Source organism: Canis lupus, chromosome 27 (assembly GCF_003254725.2).
Source record: "Canis lupus dingo isolate Sandy chromosome 27, ASM325472v2, whole genome shotgun sequence".
Classification (NCBI taxonomy): Eukaryota; Metazoa; Chordata; class Mammalia; order Carnivora; family Canidae; genus Canis; species Canis lupus.
Genome location: NC_064269.1, coordinates 42,065,547 through 42,078,002, shown reverse-complemented (window position 1 = coordinate 42,078,002; position 12,456 = coordinate 42,065,547). Strand labels below are relative to the sequence as shown.

The 12,456-nt window shown below is 39.7% G+C and overlaps 1 protein-coding gene across 10 annotated transcripts in view; it reads left to right on the top strand.

Annotated features, from left to right (window-relative positions):
• The window catches only part of TULP3 (TUB like protein 3), a 65,953-nt gene that overhangs the window by 39,321 nt on the left and 14,176 nt on the right, over positions 1 to 12,456 (top strand). For 7 of the 10 annotated variants that reach the window (XR_007406315.1, XM_049102341.1, XM_025461815.3 and 4 more), the window contains 2 exons: positions 5,546 to 5,705; positions 6,356 to 6,532. Coding sequence is in view for 9 of the 10 variants with exons in the window: in XM_049102341.1 (XP_048958298.1) it covers positions 5,546 to 5,705; positions 6,356 to 6,532 (337 nt within the window). In the remaining variant the exon portion in view is untranslated. The remainder of the gene's footprint in view (positions 1 to 5,545; positions 5,706 to 6,355; positions 6,533 to 12,456) is intronic. The other 3 variants (XM_025461817.3, XM_049102340.1, XM_035706805.2) reach the window with 1 other exon arrangement.

Sequence of the window (12,456 nt, the reverse complement as noted above, 5' to 3'; positions counted from 1 at the left end):
ATAGAGAGAGAGAGAGAGAGAGGCAGAGACATAGGCAGAGGGAGAAGCAGGCTCCATGCACCGGGAGCCCGATGTGGTATTCGATCCCGGGTCTCCAGGATCGCGCCCTGGGCCAAAGGCAGGCGCCAAACCGCTGCGCCACCCAGGGATCCCTGTGTGTAAGTTTCTATGCAGACATGTTTTCATTGCTCTTGGCTGTTATATCTCCATATAGGAATTCCAAGGCATACCTACTCTACCTTGGGTAATAGGGATGGAGTTGCTGGTGCTGGGTCATATGGTAACTCTGTTTCACATGTTAGGGAGCTGCCAGACTGTTTTCCAATGCCATCAAACCATTGTACATATACCCACTAGCCATATAAACTGGAGCCGCTGGTGCCTTATTTCTCCACATCCTTTCCAACACTTATTATTGTCTGTCTTTGATTATAGACATTTTAGTGGGTATGAAGTGGTATCTCACTGTAGTCTTGATTTGCATTTCCCTAATGACTAATGATGTGGAGCATTAAAATGTACTAAGTGGCTCTTTGGATGTCCTCTTGGAGGCATGGAGAAATAGAGAAAACTCATTTTTAAGTTGGGTCTTTTTGTTGTTAAATTGTAAGAGTTTTTTATTCTGTGTAGATCCAAGTTCTTTATCAGAAATATTATTTGTGAATATTTTCTTCAATACTGTGGGTTGTCTTTTCACTTTCTTGATGGTATCATTTTCAGCATAGTTTTATTTTTTCTTTTGTCCCTTGTATTTTTGGTGTCATACCTAAGAAACCATTGCTACCCAAGGTTATAAAGACTTGCTCCTGTGTTTTGTTTTCTTATAAGAGTCTTATACTTCCTGTACTTGTTTTGAGTTATTTTTTTTAAAGATTTTATTTATTTATTCATAGAGACACAGAGAGAGGCAGAGACACAGGCAGAGGGAGAAGCAGGCTCCATGCAGGGAGCCCAAAGTGGGACTCGGCCCTGGGTCTCCAGGATCAGGCCCTGGGCTGAAGGCAGCACTAAACTGCTGAGCCACCCGGGCTGCCCTGTTTTGAGTTATTTTTATATATGCTGTGAGATGAGGTTCCAACTTCATTCTTTTGCATGTGGACAACCAGTTGTCCCAGCACCATTTATTGAAAAACTACTTTTTCTCAGTGGGTATACTTTGCTTTTATTTTTACTAGTTTCACTAGGGTACTCATTTTTTCATGGTATGTGGACACCTTAGCTGGCTCCAGATTGTAAAGATTTCTAGACAAATCCAGTGATGTTCTTAGACACAGATGCACATTAGATGGAGAACATTTATGCCACCTGCTGGGCAATGGTCTTTTTGGGTCAGGTTGTCCATCTATTGGTACCTCTAAGAGAGGTGGTCATTGGTGTACTGAACTAATATTTTAAGAACTGTGATTTAAAGATTTTAGTCTTGTCTTCTTATGATCTCACTTTGTGTGCCAGGAAGACTAGTTATTTTTAGCCACTGTTAGACGCAGGCAACCATTCTGATCTTGCTGGTCGTCCAGTCTATTCCAGGAGTGTCAGACTATAACTAGCCCACCAGCTCTACAGAGTTTTTGTGGAAAATTGGCTGTCAGTGATGTCAGAATCTCATTAATTTGAGGCTTTCCTGACCTTTATTATTTTATAAAATGAAGCTCTTTGTTGGAATGCCATCTAATCTCCTTTATTTCCTCACTTATTTTGGAATTACCATTCAGTATTTTGCTCCCGGGGATTGATAATAGAATGTACCACCACATTCTGGAGAAAATGGAGTCTTTGAGTTACTGTTTGATTTCCAAGGGAATTGGGAAATTTAAAGGTCTATGCAACTCTTAACATCCTGAAAGCAACATATTTTAATTGCATTGAGGGCATCAGACAGTCACGTGTGGCTCTCTTCCTGACTGCCTGTCCTTTAATGTGGTTTATGGGGATGCCTGGGTGGCTCAGTGGTTGAGAGTCTGCCTTTGGCTCAGGGTGTGATCTCAGAATCCGGGATTAAGTCCCACATTGGGCTCCCTGCAAGGAGCCTGCTTCTTCTCCCTCTGCCTGTGTCTCTGCTTCTCTCTCTGTGTATCTCTCATGAATAAATAAATCTTTTTTAAAAATGTGGTTTATGAAGCCTCATTGACCGCTTCTTAGGGAATGTAAAACATAAATGAAATATGAATTGTCATTGTTGCATTGAAGCTCAATTAACGCCTCATCCAAACCATATGAGGATGACTAGAATGCTAAACCAGGTGACACTTTTTGTCAACACGGCAATTTGCCCACATGTAGGTATTTTATGATTTTTTCTTTTTATTTACAAACTTGGACAAGAGTGGGATATATTTAGTGCTGTAATGTAGTACCAATAGTCCTGGGGTTCACAGTTCAAATCTACAGTTGTTTGTTTCCTTTTTTCCTTCAAGTTGTTGATCTAAATAAGAGAAAGGCTTCACCAGATACATTCATAGGATCACTATGACTGAGAATCTAGTTTGCCCTTTATAGGTCTAAAAACCTGGTTTTGTCAGTGAACCTAAATGTAACCAGGTCTTTTTTAAAAAAATATTTTATTTATTTATTTATGAGAGACACACACAGAGAGAGAGACAGGCACAGACACAGGCAGGGGGAGAAGCAGGCCCCATGCAGGGAGCCCGACGTGGGACTCGATCCCAGGTCTCCAGGATCAGGCCCCGGGCTGAAGGCAGTGCTAAACCACTGAGCCACCTGGGCTTGCCCTGTAACCAGGTCCTTTGTGGCACAAACCCACACTAGTGAAATTGACAACAGTCAGTTACAAAACTGGATACCAATTTATTAATTTGCAATGAGAGCTCCAGCTTTACAGTATATTTTTTATTAATTAAAAATATAAATTTTTTATTAATTTGTTAATTAAATACAGTATATTTATTATTAATTTACAATGAGAGCTCCAGCTTTACAGTATATTTTCCAGTATATATTCATCTCTGCTGGTCATGATTCCCTATTCTCAGGAATATGGTATCTAAGAAGTCAATTGACTATTAGAAGGCTGATGGGTAAGCAGGGAATCTGAGGAAATGAAATTAGTAGTCCCAAGGGCCATTTCATCAAGACCATGAAGATGCCTTATATAGTTTCTTGTCCACAAAGAAAGGAAGCTCTCCCAGTAAATAGATAATAGATTTAGCGTTTCTCTGTTTTTGGACAGGTTGGATAAACTCTGCCAAATTCTTGTTCTTTGGCTCCCCCTTTCTGGACCACAAACAGAATACCTCTTTTCTTTTCTCTTTTCTTTTTTTTTTCTTTTCTTTTCTTTTCTTTTCTTTTCTTTTCTTTTCTTTCTTTTCTTTTCTTTTCTTTTCTTTTTTTCTTTCTTTTCTTCTTTCTTCTTTCTTTCTTTCTTTCTTTCTTTCTTTCTTTCTTTCTTCCTTCCTTCCTTCCTTCCTTCCTTCCTTCCTTCCTTCCTTCCTTCCTTCTTTCTTTTCTTTTTCTTTCTTTCTTTTTCTTTCTTTCTTTCTTTCTTTCTTTCTTTCTTCTTTCTTTCTTTCTTTCTTTCTTTCTCTTTCTTCCTTTCTTTCTTTCCTTCCTTCCTTCTTTCCTTCCTTCCTTCCTTCCTTCCTTCCTTCCTTCCTTCCTTCCTTTTTTTAGAGAGAGAGAGAGAAAGAGGGAAGGGGGGAGAGAGTGTGAGTGAGGGAAGGGCAGAGGGAGAGGGAGAAAGAGAATCTTAAGCTGGCTCCGCATGGAGCCTGACGTGGGTCTCCATCTCACAACTCTGAGATCATGACTTAAGCTGAAATCAAGAATCGGGTGCTTAACCAACTGTGTCAGCCTGGCACCCCAGTTGTCCCCTTTTCCATAGAACATTTTTTCTTTACAGATGTTAACAAAATGGATTAGCCATGGCCTGTGGTTGTGCTTCCTTGGTTATTGCTGGGTATGAGACTATATGAGGCTAGATAACTGGCCACATAGAGCAGATTTGGCAGTTTCTTATGCCTCTGTGTTTCATATTTCCCATCTCTTCAGCATATCCCCTATGTGAGACTTCTCAGTTGCTGGAAGAACCATATCAGCAAGTTCTGCAGGGAGAAGTTCATTATGGCCGCTACATATTTAGTGTTCCTATTACATTAAGATCTGTCTATTCATATTAATTCATGAGTTTCAAAAATCTCAGAAATGTCAATTATTCTTCCTAGCTTCCTCTGACCTTTATTCTTTCTTGACAGATTAGTCCATTTGGGCACATTACCTTATCTCCCTAGTCTTTTTTCTTATTCACAAGGTTGGGTAAAGAATAGTTCTGTTTCTTCTGTGTCCTCTGAATTTATTCACAAGCTTTCATCAGCCCAGTTGAGGAAAAACATACTTCCTTTCTTATGGATAGTCTCACCCCTTGAGTAACTCTTCTTTCTAGTAGCACTTTTTAAAAGCAGTTGAATGAAAAAAAGTAAATAGATTTTTGCCTAAGAAACAATAAAATAAGTTATAATATCTTTGCTTTAAAATCATGGCTTGAGATCCCTGGGTGGCTCAGTGGTTTGGTGCCTGCCTTCGGCCCAGGGCGTGATCCTGGAGATCCAATGAGTCCCACATTGGGCTCCCTGCATGGAGCCTGCTTCTTCCTCTGCCTGTGTCTCTGCCTCTCTCTCTGTGTCTCTCATGAATAAATAAATAAAATCTTTAAAAAAAAAAAAGAAATATTTAAAAATAAATAAATAAAATCATGGCTTAATTTTTTAGGTTGGGGCTTGGCACTTTTCCTATTCTGAAATATTCCAGATCCATAATAATTTCCAGGTATTATAAGCTCTTAATTGCCAAAGCTTAAAAATAATATATATACTAGTACTTTCCTTTTCATGTTGTTGGACTTTTTTCTCATAGTCCTCATGCTTTTTCCCCTGACTTTCCTTGTTACATATTCTCTGTGTCACTTTTAGCCACAGAGTAATTGCCTTCTATTTGGAATGTAATTTATTTCCCTTTTTATCCTTGGCCCAGATTTGTTTGATTTCTCATTATGTAAAAATGAGCAAGAAAGCAAAACTTACTACTCTGTAGCCGATTAAAATGGAAAATAATTTGAGGTTTAGAGGATAATAAGTTTTATTTTTCTCTCCATTATAAAAGTAAGAAAATTTAGGAAAAATATAGAAAACTAGAAAAAGGGGGAAAAATCCATATCCTACCACCCGAAGTAATCACCATTACTGTATTTCTTCATCTTTTCTCCTATGCATACGTTTTTATATAAACTTGTGACCATCCTCGAATAATAATATGATACTGTAAATATTTTAAATAACTTGGATCATGGACTCAGCTTGGCTAGAAATGCATTTGTATCATTTTAAATAGATTTTTTAAGGTTTTTGGTAAATATTTATTAAACAAAATGAGTGAATCCTTGTCCTTCTCTTGCCTCAATTTTCCCATGTCTCAAGCATGATAAATTAGTTTATAAGAGGTTTGTGAGGATTAGTGAAAAAATGTAAATGTGTGAAGCAGCTAGGTCTTGTCATAACTCTCCTGTGATGTCATAACATCACATTTTTTTCCCTAGAGAGCCCTGCTGGAGAAGAAGCAGAGAAAAAAGCGCCTTGAGCCGCTCATGGTACAACCAAATCCAGAAGCCAGGCTACGTCGATCAAAGCCAAGAGGTAGCGAGGAGCAAACTCCTTTGGTGGAACCTCATACCCCACAGAACGAGGTCATCCTACATGGTGTGTGTTTAGGCAGCATCCCTGCCCACTAGGGTACAGTTTTCAAAAACCTAGCAGAAGGCAGGAAGATTCTCAGATGGACCAGAGGGACAATATTAGCATCATTACTAGGTACCTTCGTAAATCTTCTGGGTCTTTGAGTTAAAATAAAAGCAACGGTTTGATCAGTGGAAGGTACCTTGCAGTATGTGTCCATCCTAAAACTGTTGTTTTCATTGCCAAATGAATTAGTCCAGAAGGGCCTATTTGAGGAACATACAGTCTTGATTGTTGCATCATGACAGAGTAAGCCATGATGCCAAGAGTAGTAGAGAGCACCCATTCTTCCAATAGATAGGACTCATTGGACCACATGAAGTGGTGAGCTGTGGACTTGGACAGGATCTGAACTTTGAGGGGCCTACTTTGTTTTCATGATCTCATTCTTTGGTTTCTAAAGTATAACATCAAGTACATTTTATTTGGTAACAGTCAGAACATGTTAATAAAATGAACACCAGTCCTGAGTTCCTCTATTGACAAATGTCCATGTGGATATTAAGGAAGAAGTGAAATGCTTTTTGGTTCTTAATTCTAATCATATACACCAGAACCACCCAGCCAAATAACAGATAATACTTTCCTCTTTTTTCCTTTCTTTTGGACCCTAGGCATTGATGGTCCAGCTGCCTTCTTGAAGCCAGATGCTCAAGATTTGGAAACCAAACTTCATGTTGTCTCAGTAGACTCTTCTGCTGTGGAAGAGGATACCGAAGGAAGTGTTGATGGAGAAGGCACTTTGGATACTGTGTCCAAGCCAGATCTCCAGGAGATTCTCCAAAAACATGGTGAGGATTGGTAATGATTGTAAGGCAGTTAATCATCTTAGCCGTGTATAATCTTTTCTTTTCCTTTCTTTCATTGTCAGTTAACAATCTAGATGATTCAAAATTGCTTGAAATGTGGCTTATGGCTTTACAGAGGTGAGACAGATTAGGCATCTTTGACATCTGAGAATTGACCATTGTCAACTATGGTAGTATTTACTCTGTTGCCTGAGAAAAATAAGATAATTACATATAAATTATCAGCAACATTAGTTACTATATGTGGCTATTTCTTTTTGACATTTTTAGTTCCCACTCCCTTCTTTTGACAAAGTTGCCAGTCAACACCCCTACTTGGCCTCCATTTCACAGTTTATATTGATCTAGTGATAAGGGGAAAGATAAGTAGTGGCTGAACAGAAACACACATTATATCAAAATATACTTAAGCTAATACTTTTTTCACTAGAGCTTACTTTCTGCCAGTTGGAGTTATCATTTCCACAGATATTCCTATGTATTTTAGGGATCTCTTGTAGTTTTCTTTCCTTCTTAGAAAAATAATTTTGGGACACCTGAGTGGCTCAGTGGTTGAGCGTCTGCCTTTGGCTCAGGGTGTGATCCCTGGTGCGGGGATCAATTCTCGCATCAGGCTTCCCGCAGGGAGCCTGCTTCTCCCTCTGTCTATGTCTCTGCCTCTCTCTCTGTGTCTCTCATGAATAAATAAGTAAAATATTTTTTAAAAAGAAAAATAATTTTATAGTGGGAAGGAATTAAGTGTTCCCTTTTCAGATGAGAAGACTGAAATCCAGTCATGAATAAGTATTTATTGGGTGCCTGCTTTGTAATAGGCCGGCATTGTAGGTCCTGGGATGTGTGAATCGGGAGATTCTACCACAGAATGCAGAACAGATATACTTTCAAACAAATTCACTAGGTACTGAGGCTGTACTATATATTGGGGAGTTATAGGCACTTAGGCTACAGTGGGTTCCAGCACTCCTGAAGTGTTTACTCTAATGGAAGAATCACATACTTAAATAGACGAGAGTGTCAAGAGAGGTACCTAATCTAGAGCTGAAGGTTTGGAAAGCTTTCCAGAGAAAGTGATATCCAAGCTAGAGCCTGATACAGGAGGAGGAGCTCGCCAGTTCAGAATGGCTGGAGCACACAGTGTGAGGGGATGAGGTAAAAAGATGGATTAGAGAGGGGAGCCTGGAGGGATAAGTAGGCTCTGATTATATAGTCAAATATAGGCCATACTGGAAATTTGGACTTTACTTGAAGAGTAACAGGAACCTATGATTAAGATCTACAATGTAGCAGTTTGGTAGATTATGTCCCTTAAGTGGGTCCGATTTGTTTTTTCTACAAGTTTGGGAGAAATCTTTGATTTCCATCTTAAGACATATATTCACATAAGCTGAGTTCTTTGTATAAAAATGGCATTTGCAAACAGTACTAAGTGAAAATATCCACATGATTGTGAAGTTTTATGCCTTTTTGCTACAAAAGCACAGAAGGTTAACATTTTTTTCTGTTAACATAGAAAGCAAAAGAAAAAAAAACAAAGAATTTTTTAAATAATAGCTTTATTATAGTTTAAAGTGGACAGTGGGTGTAGGAGGTGAAGATGGCAACAGAGTAGGAGGACCCTGGATTCACCTCGCCCTACGAGTACAACTACATAACTAGCAAATCATCCTGAATACCCTGTTGACCTGAAGACTGGCAGAACATACTCCACAACTAAAGGTAGAGAAGAGGCCGCATTGAAGAAGGCAGGAAGCATGGAGACGTGGTTTGGGAGAAAAGTGGATCAGGGCTGCTGTGGTAGGGAGGGAGGTGCAGTCATGGAGAAGGGCAAGAGACAGACTCACGCAGGGGAGTGCACATATAGTACTAGAGTCCCTATAGCAATTGGCTTGGAAAGTGAGAGGGGCTGGATTTCATGAGTTCTTGCGAGCATCGGGGCTTAAAGCTTGGTGTTCTGAAGGTCAGTGGGCTTTGCTCAAGGAGAGCTTGGAGGGCGCCGCGCAGTTCCTAGAGAAAAGGCAGGCAAACGACCTTTGCACATACAGCGTAGAAACGATCTGAAGAGTGCCCAGGGCACACAGTGGGAAGGTTAGTTGCTCATCTTGGAGCATTTCCCAGAGAGAGAGCATTCATGGAGACACCCCTCCAGGAACAAAGAAACTGGCAGGTGCCATTTCCCTCCCCTGCTCCTTAGCATAGGCACATAGCCACCTGTGAGAACCAGTGCAACACTGACACTCACTACCTAACTTGCTTACACCAAGCCCCACTCCACCCTTGGATCTGCTCACCCTTCCTAGTTATGCATGCCTCAGTCCCTGAAGTGGGTAGTCCCCTCTCCAAATCCCTCCCCCAGGCCAAACCCCTGCCCATGTTTTGTCTCCTGACCTGGAAGCGTGAGGCCCCAGTTCCATTGGCAGTGGTAACAGGTCTCATTTCACAAACAGACCAGAGCAGACCTAATTAAAACATGCCACATTCAGGCCAGGGACTAAACACTGCCAATAACAGGCAAAGAGAACCTCTGCAGATGACTCTCCTGAAGGATAAAGCAGACAGGACACAATTGCAGAGCACATGCAGCACATATTGGAGACATTCCTGGAAACACCAGGCCTTGAGAAACGGGACACTATACTGCAGGGCACTGTAACATATCTTCTTGATAAAGCCATTACCTTCAAGAACAGAAGACACAGCTGACTTTTCTAACACAGAGAAACAGGCACTGAGAGACAAAGTGAGAAGACAGAGGAATTTGTCCCAAATGAAAGAACAGGACAAGGCCATAGCCAGAGATCTAAGTGAAACAGGTATAAGTAACATGCCTGATGGAGGATTTAAAACAATGATCATGAGGATATTCACGGGTTGAGAAAAGAGTGGAGGACATCAGTGAGACCATTAATACAGAGATAAGGAATAACAGCAGAGAAAAAGGGCTCAATAGACAAAATGAGAAACATGCTTGATGGAATGAACAGCAGGCTAGAAGAAGCAGAGGAACAAATTAACGACGTCAGAGACAGAGTAATGGAAAATAATCAAGCTGAACAAAAGAGAGAAAAAGAATTTTGGAACACTAGAATAGACTTTGGCAACTCAGTGACTCCATCAAACACAATAACATGTGTATTATAGGAGTCACAAAAAGAGAGAAAAGGGGCAAGAGAATTTATTTGAGGAAATAATTGCTGAAAAGTTCCCTAATCTGAGAAAAGAAACAAATATCTGTATCGAGGAGGCACAGAACAGATCCACACCCAAGACATATTGTAATTAAAATGTCAAAATATAGTGTTTAAGAAGAAATATTAAAAGCAGCAAGGCAGGGGCACCTGGGTTGTGCTGTCAGTTGAGTGGCCAGCTCTTGATTTTGGCTCAGGTCATGATCTTGGAGTCATGAGATCAAGCCCCATGTCAAGCTCTACACTCAGTGCAGAGAGTCCTCTAGAGACTCTCTCTCCCTCTGCCCCTCCCCCTATACACTCACATAAATAAATAAACAAACAAATAAACAAACAAAGCAGCAAGTCAAAAGAAGACAATACAAAGGAAACCCCATAAGAATGTTTAGCAGATTTTTCAGCAGAAACTTTCTAAGCCTGAAAGGAGTGGCATTGAAAATGCTGAATGGGAAAAACCTGTAGCCAAGAATACTCTGTTTAGCAAGACTGTCTTTCAGAATAGAAGGAGAGATAAAGCGTTTCCAGACAAACAAAAACTAAAGGAGTTGTGACCATTAAACCAGACTTGCAAGAAACATTAAAGGAGGGTCTGGAATGGAAAGAAAAGACCAAAAATGACAGTGTGAAGATAGGAAACACAAAAGCAGTAAAAATGAATATTTCTGTAAAAAATAAAGGAACTCACAAAATAAAAGGATATAAAATATGATACCGTATACCTAAATGTAGGGAGGAGAGGAATAAAGAATGGTTTCAAACTTAAATGACCATAAACTTAATACAGATCACTATATGCAGATGTTATATGCAAACCTAATGGGAACCACAAGTCAAAAACCACTAATAAATATGCAAAGAATAAAGAGAAAGAGGGATCCCTGGGTGGCGCAGCGGTTTGGCGCCTGTCTTTGGCCCAGGGCGCGATCCTGGAGACCCGGGATCGAATCCCACATTGGGCTCCTGGTGCATGGAGCCTGCTTCTCCCTCTGCCTGTGTCTCTGCCTCTGTCTCTCTCTCTGTGATTATCATGAATAAATAAAAAAATTAAAAAAAAAATGAAAAAAAAAAAAGAATAAAGAGAAAGAAATCTGAATATATCACTAAAGAAAACCAACAAACCATGAAACAAAGACAAGAATCAGAGAAAAATCTTCAGAAACAACCACTAAACAAGTAATAAAATAGCATAAATACATATCTATCAATAATTAGTCTGAATGTAAATGGACAAAATTTACAATTTTACAAAATTTACAATCCAAACCAAAGACCTAGGGTGATGGAATGGATAAAGAAACAACATGAGGGGATCCCTGGGTGGCTCAGCGGTTTGGCGCCTGCCTTTGGCCCAGGGCGCGATCCTGGGGACCCGGGATCGAATCCCACGTCAGGCTCCCGGTGCATGGAGCCTGCTTCTCCCTCTGCCTGTGTCTCTGCCTCTCTCTCTCTCTGTGACTATCATAAATAAATTAAAAAATTAAAAAAAAAAAAAACAACAACATGAGACCCACCCATATGCCTACAACAGACTCATTTTAGACCAGAAGACACCTACAGATTGAAAGTGAGGGAATGGAGAAAATTTATCATGCAAGTGGATGTCAAAAAAAAGCCAGAGTAGCAACACTTGTATCAGACAAATTAGACTTTAAAACAAAGACTGTAACAAGAGACAAAGAAGGACACTATATAATCATAAAGGAGACAATCCAACAAGAAGATATAATGACTGTAAATATTAATGCACCCAACATGTTAGCACCCAAATACACAAAACAGTTAAAACAGGGGCACCTGGGTGGCTCAGTGGTTGAGCGTCTGCCTTCGACTCAGGTAGTGATCTGGAGTCCGGGTATCAAGTCCCACAATCAGGCTCCCCACAGGGAGCCTGCTTCTCCCTCTGCCTATGTCTCTGCCTCTCTGTGCCTTTCATGATTAAATAAATAAAATCTTTTAAAAAAAACAGTTAATAACAAACATAAAAGAACTAATTGAAAATAATACAATAATAATAGGGGACTTTAACACTCCTTACATCAATGGAGAGATCATCCAAACACAAAATCAAGAAGGAAAGTGGCTTTGAATGACAAAGTGGACCAGATGGATTTCACAGGTATATTCAGAACATCCCATCCTAAAACAGCAGAATGCACATTCTTTTCAAATGCACATGGAACATTTTCCAGAATGCATCACATATTACACCACGAAACAAGCCTTAACAAATTCAAAAGGATCGAAGTCCTACCATGCATCTTTTCTGACTATAGCACTATGAAACTACAAGTCAACTACAAGAAAAAGAAAATCTCTGGAAAGACCACAAATACCTGAAAGTTAAATAACATGGTACTAAACAATGGAGTGGTCAACCAGGAAATGAAAGAAGAAATTAAAAAGTACATGGAAAGAAATGAAAATGAAAACACAAGTGGTTCAAAAGCCTTTGGGATGCAGCAAAAACAAATCTAAGTGGGAAGTTTCTGGCAATGCAGGCCTACTTTAAGAAGCAAGAAAAACCTCAAATATGCTACCTAACCTTATACCTAAAGGAGCTAGAAAAACAACAATAACAAAAATCCCTAAAACCAGCAGAAGGAAGGAAATAATAGATTAAAGGAGAAAAAAAAACAAAACAAAACATAGAACAGATCTATGAAACTAGGAGCTGATACTTTGAAAAAAATCAATAAAGTTGATAAACCTTTAGCCAGACTT